The sequence below is a fragment of the Pecten maximus genome, chromosome 5 (assembly GCF_902652985.1).
Source record: "Pecten maximus chromosome 5, xPecMax1.1, whole genome shotgun sequence".
In the NCBI taxonomy this organism is placed as follows: domain Eukaryota; kingdom Metazoa; phylum Mollusca; class Bivalvia; order Pectinida; family Pectinidae; genus Pecten; species Pecten maximus.
In genome coordinates, this window is record NC_047019.1 from 2,271,000 (window position 1) to 2,297,755 (window position 26,756).

Genomic DNA, 26,756 nt, shown 5'->3' on the forward strand with positions numbered 1-26,756 from the left:
CCTGCCCTCAGGCCCTCATGGGGTCAGTCCTACCATTTGAACAGTTTTGAATCCCCACCACGTAAGGATGCTACCTGATGAATATGAGCGATATCCATTACTTAGTTACAGAGAAGAACACTCGACGCCACGGTATATATGGCATAAACTCACCTTGGTCCTGGAGACCAGGTGAGCTAAAATCAGCCACTGTAACACAGGTTAAATTAGAGATGAACCTTTCTAAGCTACCATATGTTTTTTAGTTAAAAAATGACCTCAACATATTTTTTAGGAAGTTCTGATCTTGATATGTCTCAATTTTTTTTCCTGTAGGAATTGAAGGTTCCTATCATACAAGCTGAACTGTACTGTTAAATGAAGATAAAGCAGATCTCAAATGACTAGTCTGAGCCGTGATCGACTGTCAGTGTTATCAGAGAACGGCTGACTGTAACGCCAACTTGAGACTAAACATGCTGTCTCCACCTGTTTTCATCATCTAATCAATGAGGATTTTTTTTCATAAACAAAACAAAACATTCAGATGCCACATAAAGTATTCGACAAATTGACCACACCATAAAAACACACGATAAAAACATCAAGATTTGGAAACCTTCAATAACTCCAGGGTACATGTACAAGTTCTGATGTGAAGGGAATATGGTACGAGATAAAAACATCAAGATTTGGAAATCCAGTGTACATGTACACATTTCAATGCTGAATGAATTCAAACTTAAGTTTGTGAGATCCATCCATATGAATATATTTATTTACAATACTAGACAAAGCAACTGCCATTAATGCCAGTTATTGTTTTTCAGACTACTTTTTGGTAAATGTTGGGTGTTCATAATGAAATCAGGGTGAACTATGTAATCCACCAAAGAGTTCACCAAATGACTTTGAGTCTGCCGTAAAATGTTGGCCCCTTGAGCTACAATACATTTCTAATTATTTCCCTTGGAATAGTAATATCCACACAGTCCTTCGTTTGAATCTGTGTGACCTTTATTACAGAGCCTAGTCTGTAGGCTTATTAATGAGCCTGGTATTTTATTACTGGGGGTAGACTTATGACAGAGCCTAGCCTTATTACTCGGGTAGGCTTATTACAGAGCCCATGGTCTTATTACTGGGGGTAGGCTTATTACAGGGCCTAGCCTTATTACTCGGGTAGGCTTATTACAGAGCCTAGCCTTATTACTGGGGGTAGGCTTATTACAGAGCCTGATCTTATCACTGGGGTAGGCTTATTATTGGGGTAGACTTATACTGGGGTAGGCTTATTACTGGGGTAGGCTTATTACTGGGGTAGACTTATTACTGGGGTAGACTTATACTGGGGTAGGCTTATTACAGAGCCTAGTCTTATTACTTGGGGTAGGCTTATTACTGGGGTAGGCTTATTACTGGGGTGGGCATATTACTGGTCTTATTACAGGGGTAGGCTTATTGATGGTCTTATTACAGGGGTAGGCTTATTGATGGTCTTAATACAGGGGTAGGCTTATTTCAGAGCCTGGTCTTATTACTTGGGTAGGCTTATTACTGGGGGTAGACTTATTACTGGGGGTAGACTTATTACTGGGGGTAGACTTATTACTGGGGTAGACTTATTACTGGGGGTAGACTTATTACTGAGGAAAGGATTATTACTAAGCATGACTTTTTATTGAGGATATGCTTATTATTGAGCAAAGGCATTATTACTGAGGGAAGACTTATTACTGAGGGAAGACTTATTATTGAGCAAATTAAGGCTTATTACTGAGGGAAGGCTTATGAATGTAGGTAAGCTTTAAGTACAGAGCCAAGCTGGTCTCATTACTGGTAAACACATAAGAATCGTACTTACTTTCCACAAATACTGGGTCTTTGACTACCACCCATCCATACCCATACACAGTCTCCCCAGCAGAATAGGTGGCCGTGGGGTTGTTGAAAATTATCTGAAACTTTTCCAGCCTTTCCATCTTTAATCAGTCAGATCTGAAATGAATAGAAAGTATGACATCACTGATAACACATGAGAAATGTATTCACATTTACTGTAGAGAAGTGTAACGGTCAATTTTTCACATTAACTGTAGAGGTGTAACGGTCAAGTGTTCACATTTACTGTAGAGGTGTAATGGTCAAGTGTTCACATGAACTGTAGAGAAGTGTTATAATGGTCAAGTGTTCATATTAACTGTAGAGAAGTGTAATGGTCAAGTGTTCACATTTACTGTAGAGAAGTGTAACAGTCAAGTGTTCACATTTACTGTAGAGAAGTGTAATGGTCAAGTGTTCACATTAACTGTAGAGAAGTGTAATGGTCAAGTGTTCACATTAAGTGTAGAGAAGTGTAATGGTCAAGTGTTTACATTAACTGTAGAGAAGTGTAATGGTCAAGTGTTCACATTAACTGTAGAGAAGTGTAACGGTCAAGTGTTCACATTAACTGTAGAGAAGTGTAACGGTCAAGTGTTCATATTAACTGTAGAGAAGTGTAATGGTCAAGTGTTCACATTTACTGTAGAGAAGTGTAACAGTCAAGTGTTCACATTTACTGTAGAGAAGTGTAATGGTCAAGTGTTCACATTAACTGTAGAGAAGTGTAATGGTCAAGTGTTCACATTAAGTGTAGAGAAGTGTAATGGTCAAGTGTTTACATTAACTGTAGAGAAGTGTAATGGTCAAGTGTTTACATTAACTGTAGAGAAGTGTAATGGTCAAGTGTTCACATTAACTGTAGAGAAGTGTAATGGTCAAGTGTTCACATTTACTGTAGAGAAGTGTAACGGTCAAGATTTCACATTAACTGTAGAGAAGTGTAACGGTCAAGTGTTCACATTTACTTTAGAGAAGTGTAAAGGTCAAGTATTCACATTAACTGTAGAGAAGTGTAACGGTCAAGTGTTCACATTTACTTTAGAGAAGTGTAAAGGTCAAGTATTCACATTAACTGTAGAGAAGTGTAACGGTCAAGATTTCACATTAACTGTAGAGAAGTGTAACGGTCAAGATTTCACATTAACTGTAGAGAAGTGTAACGGTCAAGATTTCACATTAACTGTAGAGAAGTGTAACGGTCAAGATTTCACATTAACTGTAGAGAAGTGTAACGGTCAAGATTTCACATTAACTGTAGAGAAGTGTAACGGTCAAGATTTCACATTAACTGTAGAGAACTAGGGGTGGTGACAACGAAATGTGTAACGGTCAAGTGTTCACATTAACATTTCGCGAAATGTAATCACTAATTGCGAAAATATAATTAAGTATTTTCGCAACTTTTGCGAAACTGTTTTTAACCTAAGACATACTATAGACTGCATAAATATCCCCCTGTCTTAAATCTTTAATTCAACCACTTACGTTTTCATTAATTACGATGTCATTGCATCTAACTTATCCTATGATCGAAATACATGATAAGCACATGTCATGTATGTTACGGAAACGTAATCCTGAAGGGTAAATAGGTGAGAAACCAGGTAATCCTGAAGGGTAAATAGGTGAGAAACCAGGTAATCCTGAAGGGTAAATAGGTGAGGAAGACTAGGTAATCCTGAAGGGTAAATAGGTGAGGAAGACTAGGTAATCCTGAAGGGTAGATAGGTGAGGAAGACTAGGTAATCCTGAAGGGTAAATAGGTGAGAAACCAGGTAATCCTGAAGGGTAAATAGGTGAGGAAGACTAGGTAATCCTGAAGGGTAAATAGGTGAGGAAGACTAGGTAATCCTGAAGGGTAGATAGGTGAGGAAGACTAGGTAATCCTGAAGGGTAAATAGGTGAGGAAGACTAGGTAATCCTGAAGGGTAAATAGGTGAGGAAGACCAGGTAATCCTGAAGGGTAAATAGGTGAGGAAGACCAGGTAATCCTGAAGGGTAAATAGGTGAGGAAGACTAGGTAATCCTGAAGGGTAAATAGGTGAGGAAGACCAGGTAATCCTGAAGGGTAAATAGGTGAGGAAGACCAGGTAATCCTGAAGGGTAAATAGGTGAGGAAGACCAGGTAATCCTGGAGGGTAAATAGGTGAGGAAAACCAGGTAATCCTGAATTGTAAATAGGTGAGGAAGACTAGGTAATCCTGAAGGGTAAATAGGTGAGGAAAACCAGGTAATCCTGAATTGTAAATAGGTGAGGAAGACTAGGTAATCCTGAAGGGTAAATAGGTGAGGAAGGCTAGGTAATCCTGAAGGGTAAATAGGTGAGGAAGACCAGGTAATCCTGAAGGGTAAATAGGTGAGGAAGACCAGGTAATCCTGAAGGGTAAATAGGTGAGGAAGACTAGGTAATCCTGAAGGGTAAATAGGTGAGGAAGACTAGGTAATCCTGAAGGGTAAATAGGTGAGGAAGAATAGGTAATCCTGAAGGGTAAATAGGTGAGGAAGAATAGGTAATCCTGAAGGGTAAATGTCTTCTATGTTATCAATGATAACCCTCCATCCAAATCTAGATCAAATCTGGGCTTAAGTTTGACAAGATAAAGTTGATATAAGTTCAAAAATTGACCCCCTAGATTGTATGTGACAGTTACACCATTTTTTAAATCTAATTGATACATCTTTTGTCAATATGAACACAAACCAATTTCAAAGTTGCAACATGTCTACTTATGTGTGAATATAGAGTGAAAAAAAAAGAGAAACCTTCCTGAAATTTAAAAGTAAAATTGACCCACACATATTATTATTATACAGTGAGTCACTGGGACAGCTGGACTACAAATTACACAGAGTACATTTGTGTATTATGAAAACATTCTCAGAGTTTCTGACATGTAAGGAAGTAAATAAATATGAATATACAAAATGTGACATATAAAAGGGTCACCAACAGTCGATAACAATATACCTTCAAACCCTTCACCTGGTCTTCCTCACCTATTTACCCTTCAGGATTACCTGGTCTTCCTCACCTATTTACCCTTCAGGATTACCTAGTCTTCCTCACCTATTTACCCTTCAGGATTACCTAGTCTTCCTCACCTATTTACCCTTCAGGATTACCTAGCCTTCCTCACCTATTTACCCTTCAGGATTACCTGGTCTTCCTCACCTATTTACCCTTCAGGATTACCTGGTCTTCCTCACCTATTTACCCTTCAGGATTACCTTGTCTTCCTCACCTATTTACCCTTCAGGATTACCTAGTCTTCCTCACCTATTTACCCTTCAGGATTACCTGGTCTTCCTCACCTATTTACCCTTCAGGATTACCTGGTCTTCCTCACCTATTTACCCTTCAGGATTACCTAGTCTTCCTCACCTATTTACCCTTCAGGATTACCTGGTTTTCCTCACCTATTTACCCTTCAGGATTACCTGGTCTTCCTCACCTATTTACCCTTCAGGATTACCTGGTCTTCCTCACCTATTTACCCTTCAGGATTACCTGGTCTTCCTCACCTATTTACCCTTCAGGATTACCTAGTCTTCCTCACCTATTTACCCTTCAGGATTACCTGGTCTTCCTCACCTATTTACCCTTCAGGATTACCTAGTCTTCCTCACCTATTTACCCTTCAGGATTACCTGGTCTTCCTCACCTATTTACCCTTCAGGATTACCTAGTCTTCCTCACCTATTTACCCTTCAGGATTACCTGGTCTTCCTCACCTATTTACCCTTCAGGATTACCTAGTCTTCCTCACCTATTTACCCTTCAGGATTACCTGGTCTTCCTCACCTATTTACCCTTCAGGATTACCTGGTCTTCCTCACCTATTTACCCTTCAGGATTACCTGGTCTTCCTCACCTATTTACCCTTCAGGATTACCTAGTCTTCCTCACCTATTTACCCTTCAGGATTACCTGGTCTTCCTCACCTATTTACCCTTCAGGATTACCTAGTCTTCCTCACCTATTTACCCTTCAGGATTACCTGTTCTTCCTCACCTATTTACCCTTCAGGATTACCTGGTCTTCCTCACCTATTTACCCTTCAGGATTACCTGGTCTTCCTCACCTATTTACCCTTCAGGATTACCTGGTCTTCCTCACCTATTTACCCTTCAGGATTACCTGGTCTTCCTCACCTATTTACCCTTCAGGCTCCTTCTTAATATCTAAACATGAACCCCCTCCTCCAAAAAAGATCTTACAATACCCCCAAATATGACATGACATCATAGAAATATGGCTTTATTTCACCTCTGAACCCCACCACTGTTATTTCTAAAACAAAAGTATAATATACAACACAGGAATAAGCAGGAAATTCCAAATTTTTAACAACAACTTCCATCAACATGGCCTAGATCAGTAGGCCAGTTAGAATATAAATAGTACCCACAACAGGATATAAGTCATACAACTATGGAAAAATTCTCCATAAAAAATTCCAAACAGTTAACTGTTGCCTGGAACTTTGTAGTGAGGTCTGTTTACAATACCAGACTATTAAATTCTCTTGGGAATCGGAGGAGAAATCTTCTTGAATTGGAGGAGAATAGTTTACTGATAACAGGTACAGATCACCTTGGTAACCACAGAAGCTGATCAGGTCTCTAATCTGATTTATGAAGAATTATCACAATAAATTTCATTATCTTCTACAATGTAAACAATCAATCTAATTGAAATTCCGAAAATTCCACAGTACTAACTTTTGATGTTAATTCAGTTTAATTTAGTAGTCAGTGGTGACAATCGGATATCATTAACAAAATTACCCGAAAATTTACCATCAACAAGCTATCAAGGTCTATAAGAAGTGTTCAACACTTTGGTTTGATTTAGTAACTTTATAATCCAATTTTATGACATGTTGAAATAAATAAATGTAAAATTAAATGAAAAAGAATATGGAAAATTTACCAAAATATTCCATGATTATTCTATAATTATTCCTGATTTTCAAAACTTTGGATGGGACCTACCTTAAGACTGATCTGGACGGGAGTTACTACTGATGGTAGAGAAATACTTTCCACATTGAAAATATCACCGAGAGGGAAGAATTTTGCTGGGGTTCCATTCAGGTAGTCAACACACCATTACCTGGCAGACCTGAGGGACAATTCCTGAGGCTCGTAAGGCATAGCTTTGGAAGTATACCAAGGCGAATACCCTGGTCAGTGACGCAGAACAAACCAGCCACAAGAGCCTGTCTTGGCTTAGTGCTACACTAAAGGCACCAACAATGGCATTACACAAACCTAGTTGAAGTCATTTAATCCCTAGTTGGGTTTCGCTCCATTACACTAGGTCTATGTGATCTGCCGGTAACCCCGATCAGCTGGGGCTACAGTTGTGAGTGGGAGTTGTGTATTGCCGTTTCAGATCTGTGATTGTTGAGCTTTTTGTACGATTAGCCGGTCATGCTGTGGTTCATCGGCCGACAATCAGACACCCTCATTAGGTTTATAATTAATGAAATGATTATCTGCTGCGTTGTTCCGAAGCTATGCACAGGTATGTACATCGTATAATACAGACACTTCAAAAGAATGTAGTGTTTTATCTGTAAACAGACAAGGAGACAAAGGCGAACATAGGACACCAGTTTATAAGGTTCTATTTCTCTGACTGGTACAGTGGAATACTTCTCGGCCGTACACGAGGGTCGATTTTCAGAACAATTCTGTGATCTCTTCAAAAGAACCACAATTATGACAGTATAGGTGAATTAGATATTTTTTATACTAAAACATTACGATGATATAGTTATATTCTCCTTGCTATTGAACATGTATATTTATGTAGGTGTACATCAGCCCAACGGACTGACAATCAGTAATAATTGTGGTCAGATTTACCAGGCCTACATGGTCAGCCACAAAGAATTGTGGTTTTATGGCAGATGACTTCAAAAAGATAACACACGCTCTACCTTACAGAAACTATGATAGATTTGGAACCGACACTTGGCAACAAGGACACAACAGATTATTTCATTGTTTTAACTCCTGGGAAAACATAAAACAATTGTCAAAAAATAGTGAAACAGAGATTTACCCTACTGGAGAGGGAAATAATGTAGATAAATACAGGTATAACATTTGAAAATAATTTAATTTTGTATGAAACACGCATTTTCATTGGCTGAAATAATTTTGTTTCCATAACAAAATATTTCACGTTGCGAAATGTAACGTCATTTTTGATTGGCTGATGACGTTGCGTAATAATTTATCACAGAAAAGAGTTCGCCAAAGAAAGTGAAATATCTTGGTGTGTATAAGACGAAATTAGATTATAAGAATTAACATTAATTATTTTTTCTGTTATACAGTCATAACAGAAAAAACTGGAGTGTACTCTAAATAAACCGCTTCGCTTCGCGGTTTATTTAGAGTACACTCCAGTTTTTTCTGTTATGACTGTATAACAGAAAAAATAATTGATGTTAATCCTTAATTAACATTAAAGATAATGATATAACATCACAGAAAAAAAATTAACCATGATTTCTGATACCCTACCTTAGCAGTTGTCATATCTAAATGCCTATATTCAGGTCATAATTAATTCAATAATTATAATTTAATCTGTTCACTGAATTACAATATGCTCGATATGAAGGTTCAAAGAAGACTTTAAAAAGAGTGATCCTGCAGCAATCTGAAATTAGATTCTGAGTTATGATTTTCTATAATTAGTAACAATGACCTTGAATAGATCCAGATTTTTAAGATTTCTATAATTAGTAACAATGACCTTGATTAGATCCAGATTTTAAAGATTTTCTATAATTAGTAACAATGACCTTGAATAGATCCAGATTTTAAATATTTTCTATAATTAGTAACAATTACCTTGAAAAGATCCAGATTTTAAATATTTCTATAATTAATAACAATGACCTTGATTAGATCCAGATTTTAAAGATTTTCTATAATTAGTAACAATGACCTTGAATAGATCCAGATTTTAAAGATTTCTATAATTAGTAACAATTACCTTGAATAGATCCAGATTTTGAAGATTTTCTATAATAAGTAACAATGACCTTGATTAGATCAAGATTTTAATGATTTTCTATAATTAGTAACAATGATCTTGATTAAATCCAAATTTTGAAGATTTTCTATGATTAGTTAAAGCTTCAGTGTATTATAATTTTCTAGAATTATCAACGATAACCTTGATTAATTTCAGAGTATGATAATTTTCTTTAATTACCAACAATATAACCGTGATGAGGTTCAGAGTAACAATTTTCTATAATTAGAAATGGTGACCTTGACCTCAAATCTGTAAATTAATGAAGTCAACAGAGCGATGACATTAAAGAATCAGGCTAAAAAATTTCAGCCAAAAGCTGGAAAAACAAATGATTCTCAACTCATAATGATTTAAAAAAGTTTTTGAAACGAGCAAAAACATTTTTGGAAAAATTTTATTCTGGGGTTGCCAAATACAACACAAATAGGCTTCTCTACAAATGTATGTGACCTGGCTTTTTCAAATAATGGTAAATTGATGTCTAGCCAAACATGTGTTAAATGTTGAGGATTTTGACATTCAGTTATCAAAACATCCATCTGTGTATTATGAAATAAACAAGTGGATTTTAAAGCCACAACAAGACCTGGATCATCGAGGTCATTTCTATTATAACCGTGGATCGCAGTGGTCAATCCTATTATAACCATGGATCGTCGTGGTCATTCCTATTATAACCCTGGATCGTCGTGGTCATTCCTATTATAACCCTGGATCATCGTGGTCATTCCTATTATAACCCTGGATCATCGCGGTCATTCCTATTATAACCCTGGATCGTCGTGGTCATTCCTATTATAACCCTGGATCATCGTGGTCATTCCTATTATAACCCTGGATCGTCGTGGTCATTCCTATTATAACCGTGGATCATCGAGGTCATTCCTATTATAACCCTGGATCATCGTGGTCATTCCTATTATAACCGTGGATCATCGAGGTCATTCCTATTATAACCCTGGATCATCGAGGTCATTCCTATTATAACCCTGGATCGCCGTGGTCATTTCTATTATAACCCTGGATCGCCGTGGTCATTCCTATTATAACCCTGGATCGCCGTGGTCATTCCTATTATAACCCTGGATCGCCGTGGTCATTTCTATTATAATCCTGGATCGCCGTGGTCATTCCTATTATAACCGTGGATCGTCGTGGTCATTCCTATTATAACCGTGGATCGCCGTGGTCATTCCTATTATAACCGTGGATCATCGAGGTCATTCCTATTATAACCCTGGATCATCGTTGTCATTCCTATTATAACCGTGGATCGTCGTGGTCATTCCTATTATAACCCTGGATCGTCGTGGTCATTCCTATTATAACCCTGGATCGTCGTGGTCATTCCTATTATAACCCTGGATCGTCGTGGTCATTCCTATTATAACTCTGGATCATCGCGATCATTCCTATTATAACCGTGGATCGTCATGGTCATTTATATTATAACCGTGGATCATCGTGGTCATTCCTATTATAACCCTGGATCATCATGGTCATTCCTATTATAACCCTGGATCGTCGTGGTCATTTCTATTATAACCCTGCAGTGTCAACTATTTCCGGGACTTTTCCAACCACATGTAAGAGTACCAATGAAAAGGATGGTTGTCACCAGAAACAAAATACCAATATTTGTTTTTCTACTTTTTTTTCCAAATCACATTTATCTAAACTGTCCAAATAACCAAACACTCAGATACAGAAATATACCTACCAAAAGATCACAGATCACAAAGTCATATTTCATGGTGGAGTGGTCAGATTTGTTATGATTTCATTTTTCTTTAAATCAAAAGGATAGTGTTCAATTTCAGGAATAATTTTTTCCTGCAGTTACAACAAAATTGACATTTGTCCAAACAACAGGTATATTCAGACACTCCTTGAAACAGAAATAATAAAAACATAAAATTCATTATAATTTCACTTTTCCCAAAATCAATTTCTGAGCCCGTTCAAATAATCTGGAAAGAGAAAATTCTGCCAAACTTACAGCTATTGACAGGCATCCAAACAGCCTACTTGAAATACAAATCATTATTTACAAAACAGATATCTTTAATTGGATATTTAAAATAAATCTTTTTGGTATCAAATCTTTTGACATCTATCAAATGTGGAATGCATCCAATATGCAAGTAGCAGGATTGTATTGACGTCTGCCAGCTTGGCTTAACCAGAAACACAGTTAACAGTCATACATGTTTACCGTCACTCACAGATGTCAAATGTAATGTTTTTTAAAAAGCATTCTTGAAAAAGAAAAAGAAATATCGAATGCTCACTGACTTCTCTCCCCACAAGTTCCATGCTACATGTACCTGTAACTTCTGAAAGTGTTCGATATTTGTATTTAGGGAAAAGTCGTTTGATATTTGTATTCAGGGAAACAGTTGTTTGATATTTGTCTTTGGGGAAAAGTTGTTTGATATTTGTATTAAGGGAAAAGTTGCTTGATATATTTGTATTTAGGGAAAAGTTGTTCGATATTTTTATTTAGTGAAAAGTCAAGAATCTAATCATGACTTCCTTGATCATTTGGAATGAACGTAATAATCAATGTAATTGCTAAAATATACAAATTACCTGGTACTTCAAATTAGAAAGTAACAGTGTTAATTTTACAAAAGCTTCTGATTCTACGATCCGTAAATAAGCTGTCTATCATAAGAGTTTTACTTTATTTTTTTTAACTTTATAAAAAAAATAAATTTGAAATTGAAACAGGACATTTTCCATAGTTGGTAATCAAGATGTCTTATATTAAATACTACAAAAACATTATGAAAGACAATACAAAGTTGACTAAATCGTTGTCATCACTTTTAACACACAATATTGTTTTCAGAAAAAGAAAAAAAAAGGAATTTTCCTCCTACATTTTGATTGCCACTTGATCTACTCGAGTGCTGGTTTATGTAACACTTATCCACACACAAATCTAGGCCCGACAGTTGAGTTCTCATCCTAAATCCATTCCACTTTCATACATTAATTAATTAACTAATACATACCTGTCAGCTAGCTATCTTCCATAATTAACAAGAAAATTCCACTAAAACATCTTCAAAAGTCAATTGAGACAAAACTCCTATTAGATCCGAGATTCATATGATCGTCCTGATTTTCTCAATTGAATACAAATGTGAACAAACATTCGAACAAAAAAACCAACTTTGATAGTAAAGCGACGACTGATACACCACTAGACACTGCAGTGTATGAGCTCTGAGTGACATCTCACAGTAACAAAAGGTTTATCAGTATCTCTCACCCTCAGCTTTACTGCAGCACAAAGTCTAACCCATACTTTGTGATCAATAGTCGGGAGAGTTCCTTCTTTCGCCCAGATGTTACTATAGAGTAACACAGGTATAGTACATACACCGAGGCCTGTTGATAGTCCTGCTAGTTATTGAGGTATATTGACAGGCAGGTTTTACTTACAACATCCATATACCAACTCAAATGTGCTGTATATATCTTTCATGTATAGCCCAGATAGGAGATGTATACATCCCTGAAATAATTTCCTGATGACCTTGTTTGACCTCTAGCCCCCTGTATCACTATTCAGGATCTATGTAAGCATGATACTTCCACTGGAAAATCACACATTTCCACAAAAATATCATTGAATACTGACCTACTTTACATGTACACACCCTTTCCATAAAATAAACTGCCCCGAAAAAAAAAAACTAACATAAAAACCTACCATGATTATGGCAGACGAGCTGGAATAAATCGTGTATCCGGATCAAAGTTTAGTACTATTCTGGGAGATATTTTCTATAACAGTATAATGTAGTGGCATTAATTGGCCCTGCAGCTACTTTGAGTTAGCGGGGAATTAGAACACCACGATTACATCAGAGAAAAACATTGTTTCCTGCCTCTGTCTCTAATCTGCAGGTACAGCTAATGGGATTCCTCGTTAATCACTCTAACCCCTCCCTTCTTTCTTCTCTCCTTCCTCACTTTATTCTGTCTTCCTGCCCTCACTCTCTCCCCTCCATCATCTTTCTGACCTTTGTAATCTGAACTCTGTCCATCCTTACCATCCATCATCCTGTCTTTACGACTTTTCTCTTCTGTCCTATCTACCCTAAACCCTAAACCCTAACCCTCCCCTATCCCACCCCACCTCTCTGTCTCATATCTCCACCCCACCCCACCTCTCTGTCTCATATCCCCACCCCACCCCACCTCTCTGTCTCATATCTCCACCCCGCCCCACCGTCTCATATCTCCACCCCACCTCTCTGTCTCATATCTCCACCCCACCTCTCTGTCTCATATCTCCACCCCACCCCACCTCTCTGTCTCATATCTCCACCCCACCCCACCTCTCTGTCTCATATCCCCACCCCACCCCACCTCTATGTCTCATATCCCCACCCCACCCCACCTCTCTGTCTCATATCCCCACCCCACCCCACCTCTCTGTCTCATATCTCCACCCCACCTCTATGTTTCATATCCCCACCCCACCCCACCTCTATGTCTCATATCCCCACCCCACCCCACCTCTCTGTCTCATATCTCCACCCCACCTCTCTGTTTCATATCCCCACCCCACCTCTATGTCTCATATCCCCACCCCATCCCACCTCTCTGTCTCATATCCCCACCCCACCTCTCTGTCTCATATCTCCACCCCACCCAACCTCTCTGTCTCATATCCCCACCCAACCTCTCTGTCTCATATCTCCACCCCACCCCACCTCTCTGTCTCATATCCCCACCCCACCCCACCTCTATGTCTCATATCCCCACCCCACCCCACCTCTCTGTCTCATATCTCCACCCCACCCCACCTCTCTGTCTCATATCCCCACCCCACCCCACCTCTATGTCTCATATCCCCACCCCACCCCACCTCTCTGTCTCATATCCCCACCCCACCCCACCTCTATGTCTCATATCCCCACCCCACCCCACCTCTCTGTCTCATATCCCCACCCCACCCCACCTCTCTGTCTCATATCCCCACCCCACCCCACCTCTCTGTCTCATATCCCCACCCCACCCCACCTCTCTGTCTCATATCTCCACCCCAACCCACCTCTCTGTCTCATATCTCCACCCCACCTCTCTGTCTCATATCTCCACCCCACCTCTCTGTCTCATATCCCCACCCCACCTCTCTGTCTCATATCTCCACCCCACCCCACCTCTCTGTCTCATATCTCCACCCCACCTCTCTGTCTCATATCTCCACCCCACCTCTCTGTCTCATATCCCCACCCCACCTCTCTGTCTCATATCTCCACCCCACCCCACCTCTCTGTCTCATATCTCCACCCCACCTCTCTGTCTCATATCTCCACCCCACCTCTCTGTCTCATATCCCCACCCCACCTCTATGTCTCATATCCCCACCCCATCCCACCTCTCTGTCTCATATCCCCACCCCACCTCTATGTCTCATATCTCCACCCCACCCCACCTCTCTGTCTCATATTCCCACCCCACCTCTATGTCTCATATCCCCACCCCATCCCACCTCTCTGTCTCATATCCCCACCCCACCTCTCTGTCTCGTATCCCCACCCCACCCCACCTCTCTGTCTCATATCTCCAACCCACCCTACCTCTCTGTCTCATATCTCCACCCCACCCCACCTCTCTGTCTCATATCTCCACCCCACCCAACCTCTCTGTCTCGTATCCCCACCCACCCCACCTCTCTGTCTCATATGCCCACCCCACCCCACCTCTCTGTCTCGTATCCCCACCCCACCCCACCTCTCTGTCTCATATCTTCACCCCACCCCACCCCACCTCTCTGTCTCATATCCCCACCCCACCCCACCTCTCTGTCTCATATCTTCACCCCACCCCACCTCTCTGTCTCATATCCCCACCCCACCCCACCTCTGTCTCATATCCCCACCCCACCCCACCTCTATGTCTCATATCTCCACCCCACCCCACCTCTATGTCTCATATTCCCACCCCACCCCACATCTATGTCTCATATCCCCACCCCACCCAACCTCTCTGTCTCATATCTCCACCCCACCCCACCTCTCTGTCTCATATCTCCACCCCACCTCTATGTCTCATATCCCCACCCCACCCCACCTCTCTGTCTCATATCTCCACCCCACCCCACCTCTCTGTCTCATATCTCCACCCCACCCCACCTCTCTGTCTCATATCTCCACCCCACCCCACCTCTCTGTCTCATATCTCCACCCCACCCCACCCCACCTCTCTATCTCATATCTCCACCCCACCCCACCTCTCTGTCTCATATCTCCACCCCACCCCACCTCTCTGTCTCATATCTCCACCCCACCCTACCTCTCCGTCTCATATCTCCACCCCACCCCACCTCTCTGTCTCATATCCCCACCCCATCCCACCTCTCTGTCTTATATCCCCACCCCACCCCACCTCTCTGTCTCATATCTCCACCCCATCCCACCTCTCTGTCTCATATCTCCACTCCACCCCACCTCTCTGTCTCATATCCCCACCCCATCCCACCCCACCTCTCATATCTCCACCCCACCCCTCTGTCTCATATCCCCACCCCATCCCAGCCCACCTCTCATATCTCCACCCCACCCCACCCCACCTCTCTGTCTCATATCCCCACCCCACCCCACCTCTCTGTCTCATATCTTCACCCCACCCCACCTCTCTGTCTCATATCCCCACCCCACCCCACTTCTCTGTCTCATATCTTCACCCCACCCCACCTCTCTGTCTCATATCTCCACCCCACCTCTCTGTCTCATATCTCCACCCCACCTGATCATATCCCAACCCTGCCTACCCCAACTCTATACCTCCTATCCCCTGAGGCCCCACTCATATTGAATATGATTTGGACTACAATATTTCCACACCATAACAGTTGTACTTTACTGTCTTTTCAGCAGATTCCAGTGAACATCCAGGGTCATTGTTGATTGTTATACAGTATATGTTACTAAGAGGTGTATCAATGTACATCATACATGTGTTAAATGTGTATCTTAAGGTCAAAGTTCATCTAGTACTCTAACCTCATGAAATGATTTCTCTTGTTTGTGATAAGTCTTTATTCATCAAAACACAAATAAGAGAAAAATATTATATGTATTGATCTTTGAAATCCAATCAGAAACAAATGTAACTGAATCACATGATTTCTGCTAGTAGTTACAGAGTACACTTATAATTTGATACGCTGGCTGAACCCTAGCTAAGACAAAGCTATTAATTGTGCGAGGAAACCATTGTTTTCTGGTGCAAAACAAGGATAACAATTCATATGGAGGTCAGGTGAAATGGTACAAGTACCGAATCAGAATTTTCCAAAATCTTTCTTCTCTAACCCACTGGTTGTAACAAAGGCTTCTCAAATAACAGCCAGCTCGCACCAGTGTGTTAGATATACTGATAATACTGGATTTACCTACATCTATACAACCCAGGTTCAATAGAATTATATATATATATACAATGAATGCATGATCCTCAAGTGGGAGAAAAAAGGGCTAACACATATCTTATTGATTTGTTCAACCTGAAGTCCACATTAAACAGAAAAAGCTGGACAGGGCGCAATCATTGTTCCTATTAAAATATATATTAGTATGATTTTCACACTTGATGCAGGTGATGGTTGGAGCTATAGAGAAAAAAACGTTACAACTTCCATCACTAAATGCTGGGGAGTGTAATTGGTATAAGTTTGGTACTGAAGAACTTCAGGTTAGGTGTAATACAGCTTTGATTACAAAGAAGAGTTCCACTTCAAAGCTGTTTTATTTACTTAGAGTAATTTCCCTTGAGGAATCTAAAGAAAATTGAAGTTTTTCATGGCTTAAATTTACTTCTCTTGTCATTGGATTCATCTTTCATTTTGATGCTGTACATTTATAATACTGTAATAACTAAAACATTGAGTATTGTTAATTTCTTATTTTCCAGCATGCTGGCGTATATCTCTGTGTAAGATGTTCTTAGGTTTCCCAACTACTACTTGCAATTCTTCAAACATATAAATCTCCAGCAAAGTCCTGACATATCCTCAGTGCCCCGACATATCCTCAGTGCCCCCGACATATCCTCAGTGCCCCCGACATATCCTCAGTGCCCTCGACATATCCTCAGCGCCCCCGACATATCCTCAGTGCCCTGACATATCCTCAGTGCCCCCGACATATCCTCAGTGCCCCCGACATATCCTCAGTGCCCCTGACATATCCTCGGTGTCCGACATATCCTCAGTGCCCCTGACATATCCTCGGTGTCCGACATATCCTCAGTACCCTGACAAATCCTCAGTGTCCTGACATATTTTTTACATATTTTCAAATTAAATATAAATCTTTCCATTGTTGATTTAATATACACATTTCAATCTTAAATCAAAATTATTAATCAAATAATTACAAATTAATGCAAACATGCCACCTCATGTTAAATGCCTGAAAGACCATAAATACACCTCGACTTCAGCAATGAAAAGGCTGTAATTTAAACAAAACCTGATTTTGGTTTGTTTTGGTTTGTTTTATTTATAAACGTCGTACTTACAGCCAGGGTCATTTAAGGACGTGCCAGGATTTGGAGGTGGAGGAAAGCCGGAGTACCCAAAGAAAAATCACTGGCCTATGGTCAGTACCTGGCAACTGCCCCACGTAGGTTTCGAACTCGCAACCCAGGGGTGGAGGGCTAGTGATAAATTGCCGGACACCTTAACCACTTGGCCCATACAAAACTTTTGATAAACAAAAGTATATGATTATGTAGCATGTGTTATTAGTGTTGAACATTTCCTCAGTAGCACTACATGTATTTCTACATTAACTGAAAATCTCCATGTATTTCTACATTAACAGACAATCTACATGTATTTCTACAACAGACAATCTACATGTATTTCTACATTAACAGACAATCTACATGTATTTCTACATTAACAGACAATCTCCATGTATTTCTACATTAACAGACAATCTACATGTATTTCTACATTAACAGACAATCTACATGTATTTCTACATTAACAGACAATCTACATGTATTTCTACATTAACAGACAATCTACATGTATTTCTACATTAACAAGAACAATCTCCATGTATTTCTACATTAACAGACAATCTACATGTATTTCTACATTAACAGACAATCTACATGTATTTCTACATTAACAGACAATCTACATGTATTTCTACATTAACAGACAATCTACATGTATTTAAATACTGTCTGATTGCAATCAATGTTTCTTCAGAATATCCTTGCTATAGGCGTTATATGTCCGAAGGGCAGCAATATAACAATTGTCTACTTCAGAATCAATAAACCTGGTAATAGCAGGGAGCTAAATCATTTTAAAAGTATGATTTCACAAGTCAACTTATATAATGTATATCCATGTCATTTTGATCAGAACTATGATACAACTTCAGTAAATACTTGTATATTTGTTCCTTAATAGCTGGGTATGGCCTTGGAAACTATATAACTTTGTAACTAGGTAGCTTCAGTGATATTAAAAACAATCATATCAAACACTACTACCATCTTTGAAGACCAATGAAATAATATCTAAATCAGTGCAATATAACACTTCCCGAGTGATCAACAAGAATATCTTATTTCAGTTTCCTTTTAGACTGAACCAGGCACACTTTGACTCTTCAAATTACCAACCTTGATTTTGACCTTGGATAACAAATTTGACCTTGATCCTATAAGAAATGTCAACACCACATTTCACTCTAAGTAGCAACCTCTGGTGTGTATGAGTCATGAGTAATGCTGTTTCTAATGTTTATAAGAAATGAAGAAGTTTACATGACATATGAGGACGTTGTGACATGTGTTTAACATGTACTGATGCTGTGACAGCCTCGCTGCAGATATACACTACATGCAATTTTCATATGTTATGAATAAATTTACATGTAGTTGGTAGATTGAATACGAATATTTTGTTGTTCTAGGATTATTTACGCAGTTCATGAATCATTTTTCTAAGACCGATTATAATCATTCTCTCGGAAAATTATACATTGTTTGTGAGGCATATTTCATGTCAAGCCATCATTTTTCACCAGAAGTAATAAACGTCTTGATGAAAACTCACAGTTATAGACTTTCGCTGATATCAGCAACTTTGAGCGTCAGGTCTGGTTAAAATTTGTATAGGGAAATATTGTCAGTCTGAAAGGAGGCCAGAAGTTTTAAAAGGAAAGGAATGTAAGATTTAATGAAGAAAGATTTAGAATGACTTATGAAGATGGACTTTATGACAGGGGTTTTGACAGATATAGAGGAATGGAACTTAAGACAGGAGCCTCCAGGGGCTTGAGGAAGGAATGGGAGCCTAAACTGTATAGGGGGAGTGGGTTTAGGATGGAAGGGGAGACTAAACTGTACAGGGGGAGTGGGTTTAGGATGGAAGGGGAGACTAAACTGTACAGGGGGAGTGGGTTTAGGATGGAAGGGGAGTCTAAACTGTATAGGGGGAGTGGGTTTAGGATGGAAGGGGAGACTAAACTGTATAGGGGGAGTGGGTTTAGGATGGAAGGGGAGACTAAACTGTATAGGGGGAGTGGGTTTAGGATGGAAGGGGAGACTAAACTGTACAGAGGGAGTGGGTTTAGGATCGAAGGGGAGACTAAACTGTACAGGGGGAGTGGGTTTAGGATGGAAGGGGAGTCTAAACTGTACAGGGGGAGTGGGTTTAAGATGGAAGGGGAGACTAAACTGTACAGGGGGAGTGGGTTTAGGATGGAAGGGGAGACTAAACTGTACAGGGGGAGTGGGTTTAGGATGGAAGGGGAGACTAAACTGTATAGGGGGAGTGGGTTAAGGATGGAAGGGGAGACTAAACTGTACAGGGGGAGTGGGTTTAGGATGGAAGGGGAGACTAAACTGTACAGGGGGAGTGGGTTTAGGATGGAAGGGGAGACTAAACTGTATAGGGGGAGTGGGTTTAGGATGGAAGGGGAGACTAAACTGTACAGGGGGAGTGGGTTTAGGATGGAAGGGGAGTCTAAACTGTACAGGGGGAGTGGGTTTAGGATGGAAGGGGAGACTAAACTGTACAGGGGGAGTGGGTTTAGGATGGAAGGGGAGACTAAACTGTACAGGGGGAGTGGGTTTAGGATGGAAGGGGAGACTAAACTGTATAGGGGGAGTGGGTTTAGGATGGAAGGGGAGACTAAACTGTATAGGGGGAGTGGGTTTAGGATGGAAGGGGAGACTAAACTGTACAGGGGGAGTGGGTTTAGGATGGAAGGGGAGACTAAACTGTACTAGGGGGAGTGGGTTTAGGATGGAAGGGGAGACTAAACTGTATAGGGGGAGTGGGTTTAGGATGGAAGGGGAGACTAAACTGTATAGGGGGAGTGGGTTTAGGATGGAAGGGGAGACTAAACTGTATAGGGGGAGTGGGTTTAGGATGGAAGGGGAGACTAAACTGTACAGGGGGAGTGGGTTTAGGATAGAAGGGGAACCTAAACTGTATAGGGGGAGTGGGTTTAGGATAGAAGGGGAACCTAAACTGTATAGGGGGAGTGGGTTTAGGATAGAAGGGGAACCTAAACTGTATAGGGGGAGTGGGTTTAGGATGGAAGGGGAGACTAAACTGTATAGGGGGAGTGGGTTTAGGATGGAAGGGGAGACTAAACTGTACAGGGGGAGTGGGTTTAGGATGGAAGGGGAGACTAAACTGTATAGGGGGAGTGGGTTTAGGATGGAAGGGGAGACTAAACTGTATAGGGGGAGTGGGTTTAGGATGGAAGGGGAGACTAAACTGTACAGGGGGAGTGGGTTTAGGATGGAAGGGGAGACTAAACTGTACAGGGGGAGTGGGTTTAGGATGGAAGGGGAGACTAAACTGTATAGGGGGAGTGGGTTTAGGATGGAAGGGGAGACTAAACTGTACAGGGGGGAGTGGGTTTAGGATGGAAGGGGAGACTAAACTGTATAGGGGGAGTGGGTTTAGGATGGAAGGGGAGACTAAACTGTACAGGGGGAGTGGGTTTAGGATAGAAGGGGAACCTAAACTGTATAGGGGGAGTGGGTTTAGGATGGAAGGGGAGACTAAACTGTACAGGGGGAGTGGGTTTAGGATGGAAGGGGAGACTAAACTGTATAGGGGGAGTGGGTTTAGGATGGAAGGGGAGACTAAACTGTACAGGGGGAGTGGGTTTAGGATGGAAGGGGAGACTAAACTGTATAGGGGGAGTGGGTTTAGGATGGAAGGGGAGACTAAACTGTATAGGGGAGTGGGTTTAGGATGGAAGGGGAACCTAAACTGTACAGGGGGAGTGGGTTTAGGATGGAAGGGGAGACTAAACTGTATAGGGGGAGTGGGTTTAGGATGGAAGGGGAGACTAAACTGTATAGGGGGAGTGGGTTTAGGATGGAAGGGGAGACTAAACTGTATAGGGGGAGTGGGTTTAGGATGGAAGGGGAGACTAAACTGTACAGGGGGAGTGGGTTTAGGATGGAAGGGGAGACTAAACTGTACAGGGGGAGTGGGTTTAGGATGGAAGGGGAGACTAAACTGTATAGGGGAGTGGGTTTAGGATGGAAGGGGAACCTAAACTGTACAGGGGGAGTGGGTTTAGGATGGAAGGGGAGACTAAACTGTATAGGGGGAGTGGGTTTAGGATGGAAGGGGAGACTAAACTGTATAGGGGGAGTGGGTTTAGGATGGAAGGGGAGACTAAACTGTATAGGGGGAGTGGGTTTAGGATGGAAGGGGAGACTAAACTGTACAGGGGGAGTGGGTTTAGGATGGAAGGGGAGACTAAACTGTACAGGGGGAGTGGGTTTAGGATGGAAGGGGAGACTAAACTGTATAGGGGGAGTGGGTTTAGGATGGAAGGGGAGACTAAACTGTACAGGGGGAGTGGGTTTAGGATGGAAGAGGAGACTAAACTGTATAGGGGGAGTGGGTTTAGGATGGAAGGGGAGACTAAACTGTATAGGGGGAGTGGGTTTAGGATGGAAGGGGAGACTAAACTGTACAGGGGGAGTGGGTTTAGGATGGAAGGGGAGACTAAACTGTACAGGGGGGAGTGGGTTTAGGATGGAAGGGGAGACTAAACTGTATAGGGGGAGTGGGTTTAGGATGGAAGGGAAGCCTTGACAAACTTTGTGGGGGCTTTAGAAGAGGGGTCTGACACCTGTATGAACCTTAATAGAAGGAGGGAGGGGGGATACCAACAAAATTGAAAAAAACTTTATTAGGAGGGGCACTTTAGGTAGGTAGGTGACATCCCATGAGAAGGAATTCAGAGAAAGAGGCAGGCTGGTAGATCATAGGGGAGGGGGATTTCTGAGTGGGGTAATAAAGATACAAATCTTAGAGGGAGCTAACTATCACCTTATTTATATCAACAATATCAGGAGTATATCAGTTCAGTATTGATATTAGCCAGAACTGAACTAGAACTTTCATTGTATGTTAGAACACTGGATAACTACAGAAACGTGACGGACATTGTAGACAGGTCAGCAGGCAGATCTCTCATCCCTAATATAAATACTGCACACTGTAGTCAGAGTAGGGACTACCAACACCTAGAATATTGTCAATCATACTATAAAGCCAGAATAGAGATCAAACTAACAACAGATTTTGGAAGAATTCCGTATTCTATAATCTTACAAAGATTTCATGCCAAACATCTTTCTCTTGTAACCACCGGGAGAAGTGTATACAATACGAGATGGACCTGAGGATTAATCAGCGACACATTAACAATAGCATTTATAAGCAATAAAAGCATCAGTACCTCAGCCTGTCATATCCATGTGTGTCCGTGTGTGTCCATGTGTGTCCATGTGTGTCTGTGTGTGTCCGTGTTGTCCGTGGTTCACTTGGCCACCACATTATAATCCCTGGCTCGGTTCCTGACCCACTTACACCTGAATGATCCACACACACACCTAATGATGAAGAGCGATTGTCACCACACGAGAATGACAGATATCCTCCTTACTCTCACATGTGTAACTCAATAATTCTAACTTCAGGCAAAGTTACAGCTCTCCACTTAAATGATGGGGTGACATCTATTTCTAAATTCAAGATCAAGACTTTTGCCAGATAAACAAGCGCTGAGAATTCTATCCAAGAAGTGTATATTGGTAACGACCCTGTCAGGCGTAGTACACTGAAATGTATATATCTTCATTCACATACCAGACAGTAAAAGCCTTGAGAGGACATGTAACTGTTCACGCTGAATTAATCCCAACAGTACACAGAAAATCTTCACTGCCAAGATTTACTCATAAATGTCGAGTAATAACCTAATGGAAAACACCTAGCTTAGATTTCAACATCAACTCCAAAATGTAATGTAAATCACCAAGCTTAGATTTCAACATCAACTCCACAATGTAATGTAAATCACCAAGCTTAGATTTCAACATCAACTCCACAATGTAATGTAAATCACCAAGCTTAGATTTCAACATCAACTCCACAATGTAATGTAAATCACCAAGCTTAGATTTCAACATCAACTCCACAATGTAATGTAAATCACCAAGCTTAGATTTCAACATTAACTCAATAAAGTAATGAAAAACAGTAGCTAAGATTTTAACCTCAACTTAATAACGTAATGTAAAACACCTAGATTTCAACCTCAACTCCATAACGTAATGTAAAACACCTAGATTTCAACACCAACTCCATAACGTAATGTAAAACACCTAGATTTCAACCTCAACTCAATAACGTAATGTAAAACACCTAGATTTCAACCTCAACTCCATAACGTAATGTAAAACACCTAGATTTCAACCTCAACTCAATAACGTAATGTAAAACACCTAGATTTCAACATCAACTCCATAACGTAATGTAAAACACCTAGATTTCAACCTCAACTCAATAACGTAATATATAACACCTAGATTTCAATATCAACTCCATAACGTAATGTAAAACACCTAGATTTCAATATCAACCCCATAACGTAATGTAAAACACCTAGATTTCAACATCAACTCCATAACGTAATATAAAACACCTAGATTTCAACATCAACTCCATAACGTAATATAAAACACCTAGATTTCAATATCAACCCCATAACGTAATGTAAAACACCTAGATTTCAATATCAACTCCATAACGTAATATAAGACACCTTGATTTCAACATCAACTCCATAACATAATATAAAACACCTAGATTTCAACATCAACTCCATAACGTAATATAAAACACCTAGATTTCAATATCAACCCCATAATGTAATATAAAACACCTAGATTTCAACATCAACTCCATAACGTAATATAAAACACCTAGATTTTAATATCAACTCCATAACGTAATATAAAACACCTAGATTTCAATATCAACCCCATAAAAATAATTGTAAAATACTTAAGATTGATATTTAGATTTCAAACTCAACTCTATACATGCATATCAAAGCAAGGCATTCTTCATATCTATTAGCAGAAGTTCCTGGAGTAATGTCTAAGAAAATGTGTTATATATAGGACAGCATATTTCTGTTTGTCTCACCTGTGTGTGAAGTCCCTGGAACTCTAGTATAGTAAGATACATTAACCTTTCATTCCAGTTAATAGTATTCTCTCCTATCAATATGGAAATTATCAGGTAACAATTCATTTATCTCCTTTGAAAACAAAAGTTATCTATTTCTTTACAAAGATCTTAAATCTGATTTTTTCTTTACAAAGATCTTAAATCTGATTTTTTTTTATTAATTTCCAGAAGAAGCAAATGTAATTAACGAGAACACAAGGAGACTCATTGCTACTCAGTTGTAATTATACATTATAAAATAGTACAAAGTGTTAAAGTTAAGGGTGTATGATAGCCAATATATCATGTCAGAAACTTGTAACTGAGTTGAGCTGTACCTTACACATTATTCCTATGATTTGTTTAAGAATTACACTACCTTATTCTGTCTTGTCAATACAGAGTTTTCTGCTCATGTTAACAGGTAAAGAGTGTGAGGTCTTTAGCTTGTGTGAGAAAATCACGTTGTTTTCTCACAAATCCATGATGTTAACTCTCACAAACAAATGACATAACAAGCAGTGCCTACACAGAAGAGTAGATAACTCTGTATAACAAAAAGACAAGATACATTACACCTTTGATTTGTGTTAAGAGTTTCGATATATATACAGCGGAATCCACTTAATGGCATAATCTGCTTATTAGCGAAACATTCTCGAGTCCCGCTTTTTCCCTACTTTGTATTCAAACTCCAAGAATTTGCAGGACTTTTGCAATGAACTCCGCTTATTTGCATAAGAAAGTATAAGATTGTTTTTACTCTCAGCACATTGTTTATACTCAACAGCCATTCTAAATCACATTTCAATAAATTCATCTTAAAATCATATTATGAAAACACTTCAATTCTTCCAAAATCATTCTTTTAATTTGTTTTTTGCTTGCAAATGATCATTACAAGTATGGGGCTAGTGCACATTTTCCATGTCTAGGGAGGAGCCAAACCCTATATAACTCCGCCTATTTGCATACTCTGCATATTTGCATATTTTCACCTGGAAAAATATATGTAAATGTATAATATAAATAAGCAGATTCCTCTGTATTACATTACACATCTTCGTGATCTGTGTTAATTAGAATATACTACTTTATATTTTATACCCGAGATTTAAAATTAAGGTTATATGCTACTTTACACATTATTCCTGTGTTAAAGTTATCAACCTTTCAAACCTTACCTAAATTATATGATAATTTACAATCATTAAATCGACAACCAGAAAGCCTGATATCATTGAACCATCAACTAGTGACTCAAGTTTCAATTACAACTGAAATATGATAATCACTAGATTTGTAATTAGCAAATCTCTGTTACTAAGATGACGCATGATACAGTCATTTATAGATTTATCTCAAGGATTTGATAAACTACAAAAAAAAAAAAAATATGTCACAGAGATATGAAGATGACAGATAAAAACAGTAACTGTGTGTTATTTCATCCTCCCCTATTCATCAGGAGATTTGTATACAGATCAATTATACAAACCTTTTATGTGAATTCTAAAACATTATTGAACTGTTACTGTCATAATCTTCTCATCTTTCCTAACCTATCATCAGTAATTACAAGAGGTCCAGAGGGCCTGCATCACTCACCTGGATATTCCAGTAATCATGGCAATCTAAATACTCTGATATAAGTTATATTACAAATATATTCCTGCTTTTTGAGCTGTTTCTCCCAACAATGTTTCAAACCAATTGTGGACCGAATTCTGTTATTCCTCAAGAAGAAGAGGGATTTTCAAGTTTTTTTGCTATATTTCCCCTAAACTGAGCCCCACCCCTCCAGCCCCATTACATCCTCTTTTTAAACAATATTGGATCACCTTAGCCCAATAAGGTTCCAGACCTAATTTTATCAAAATCCATTTAGTTGCTCAAGACTAGTAATGCAGGTGTCCAAAAAACCAGTTGATCGTCTAGTCGTCATGGACGAGCGAAATGTGCGATGGACAAGTACTTTATTTCTACTAAGATGGTAAGTTATTGTTATTGGAAATAAAATACATTGACTACTCATGAAAAATTATGTTGTCGTCATTTTAATTAGTATAATACAACGTCATGTATGTCATACTGTTAGATCTATACACGGTTATTTATGTTGTCATTATTTTATATGGGGCCACGGTGGCCGAGTATTTAAGGTGTCCTGACACTTTATCACTAGCCCTCCACCTCTGGGTTGCGAGTTCGAAACCTACGTAGGGCAGTTGCCAGGTACTGACCTGTAGGCCGGTGGTTTTTCTCCTGGGTACTCCG

General features: G+C 39.8%; 1 protein-coding gene across 4 annotated transcripts in view; it reads right to left on the reverse strand.

The window, feature by feature from the left end:
• LOC117326834 (arrestin domain-containing protein 4-like) overlaps window positions 1–26,756 on the reverse strand; it is a 123,040-nt gene that overhangs the window by 38,748 nt on the left and 57,536 nt on the right. The window contains exons 1-2 of one of the 4 annotated variants that reach the window (XM_033883603.1): window positions 22,702–23,019; window positions 1,844–1,977 (exon numbers count right to left, since the gene is read on the reverse strand). In XM_033883603.1, the coding sequence (XP_033739494.1) occupies window positions 1,844–1,961 (118 nt within the window). In that variant the 5' untranslated portion in view covers window positions 1,962–1,977; window positions 22,702–23,019. Of the gene's footprint in view, window positions 1–1,843; window positions 1,978–6,858; window positions 7,079–12,206; window positions 12,362–22,701; window positions 23,020–26,756 lie in introns of those variants that run through there. The other 3 variants (XM_033883604.1, XM_033883602.1, XM_033883601.1) reach the window with 3 other exon arrangements.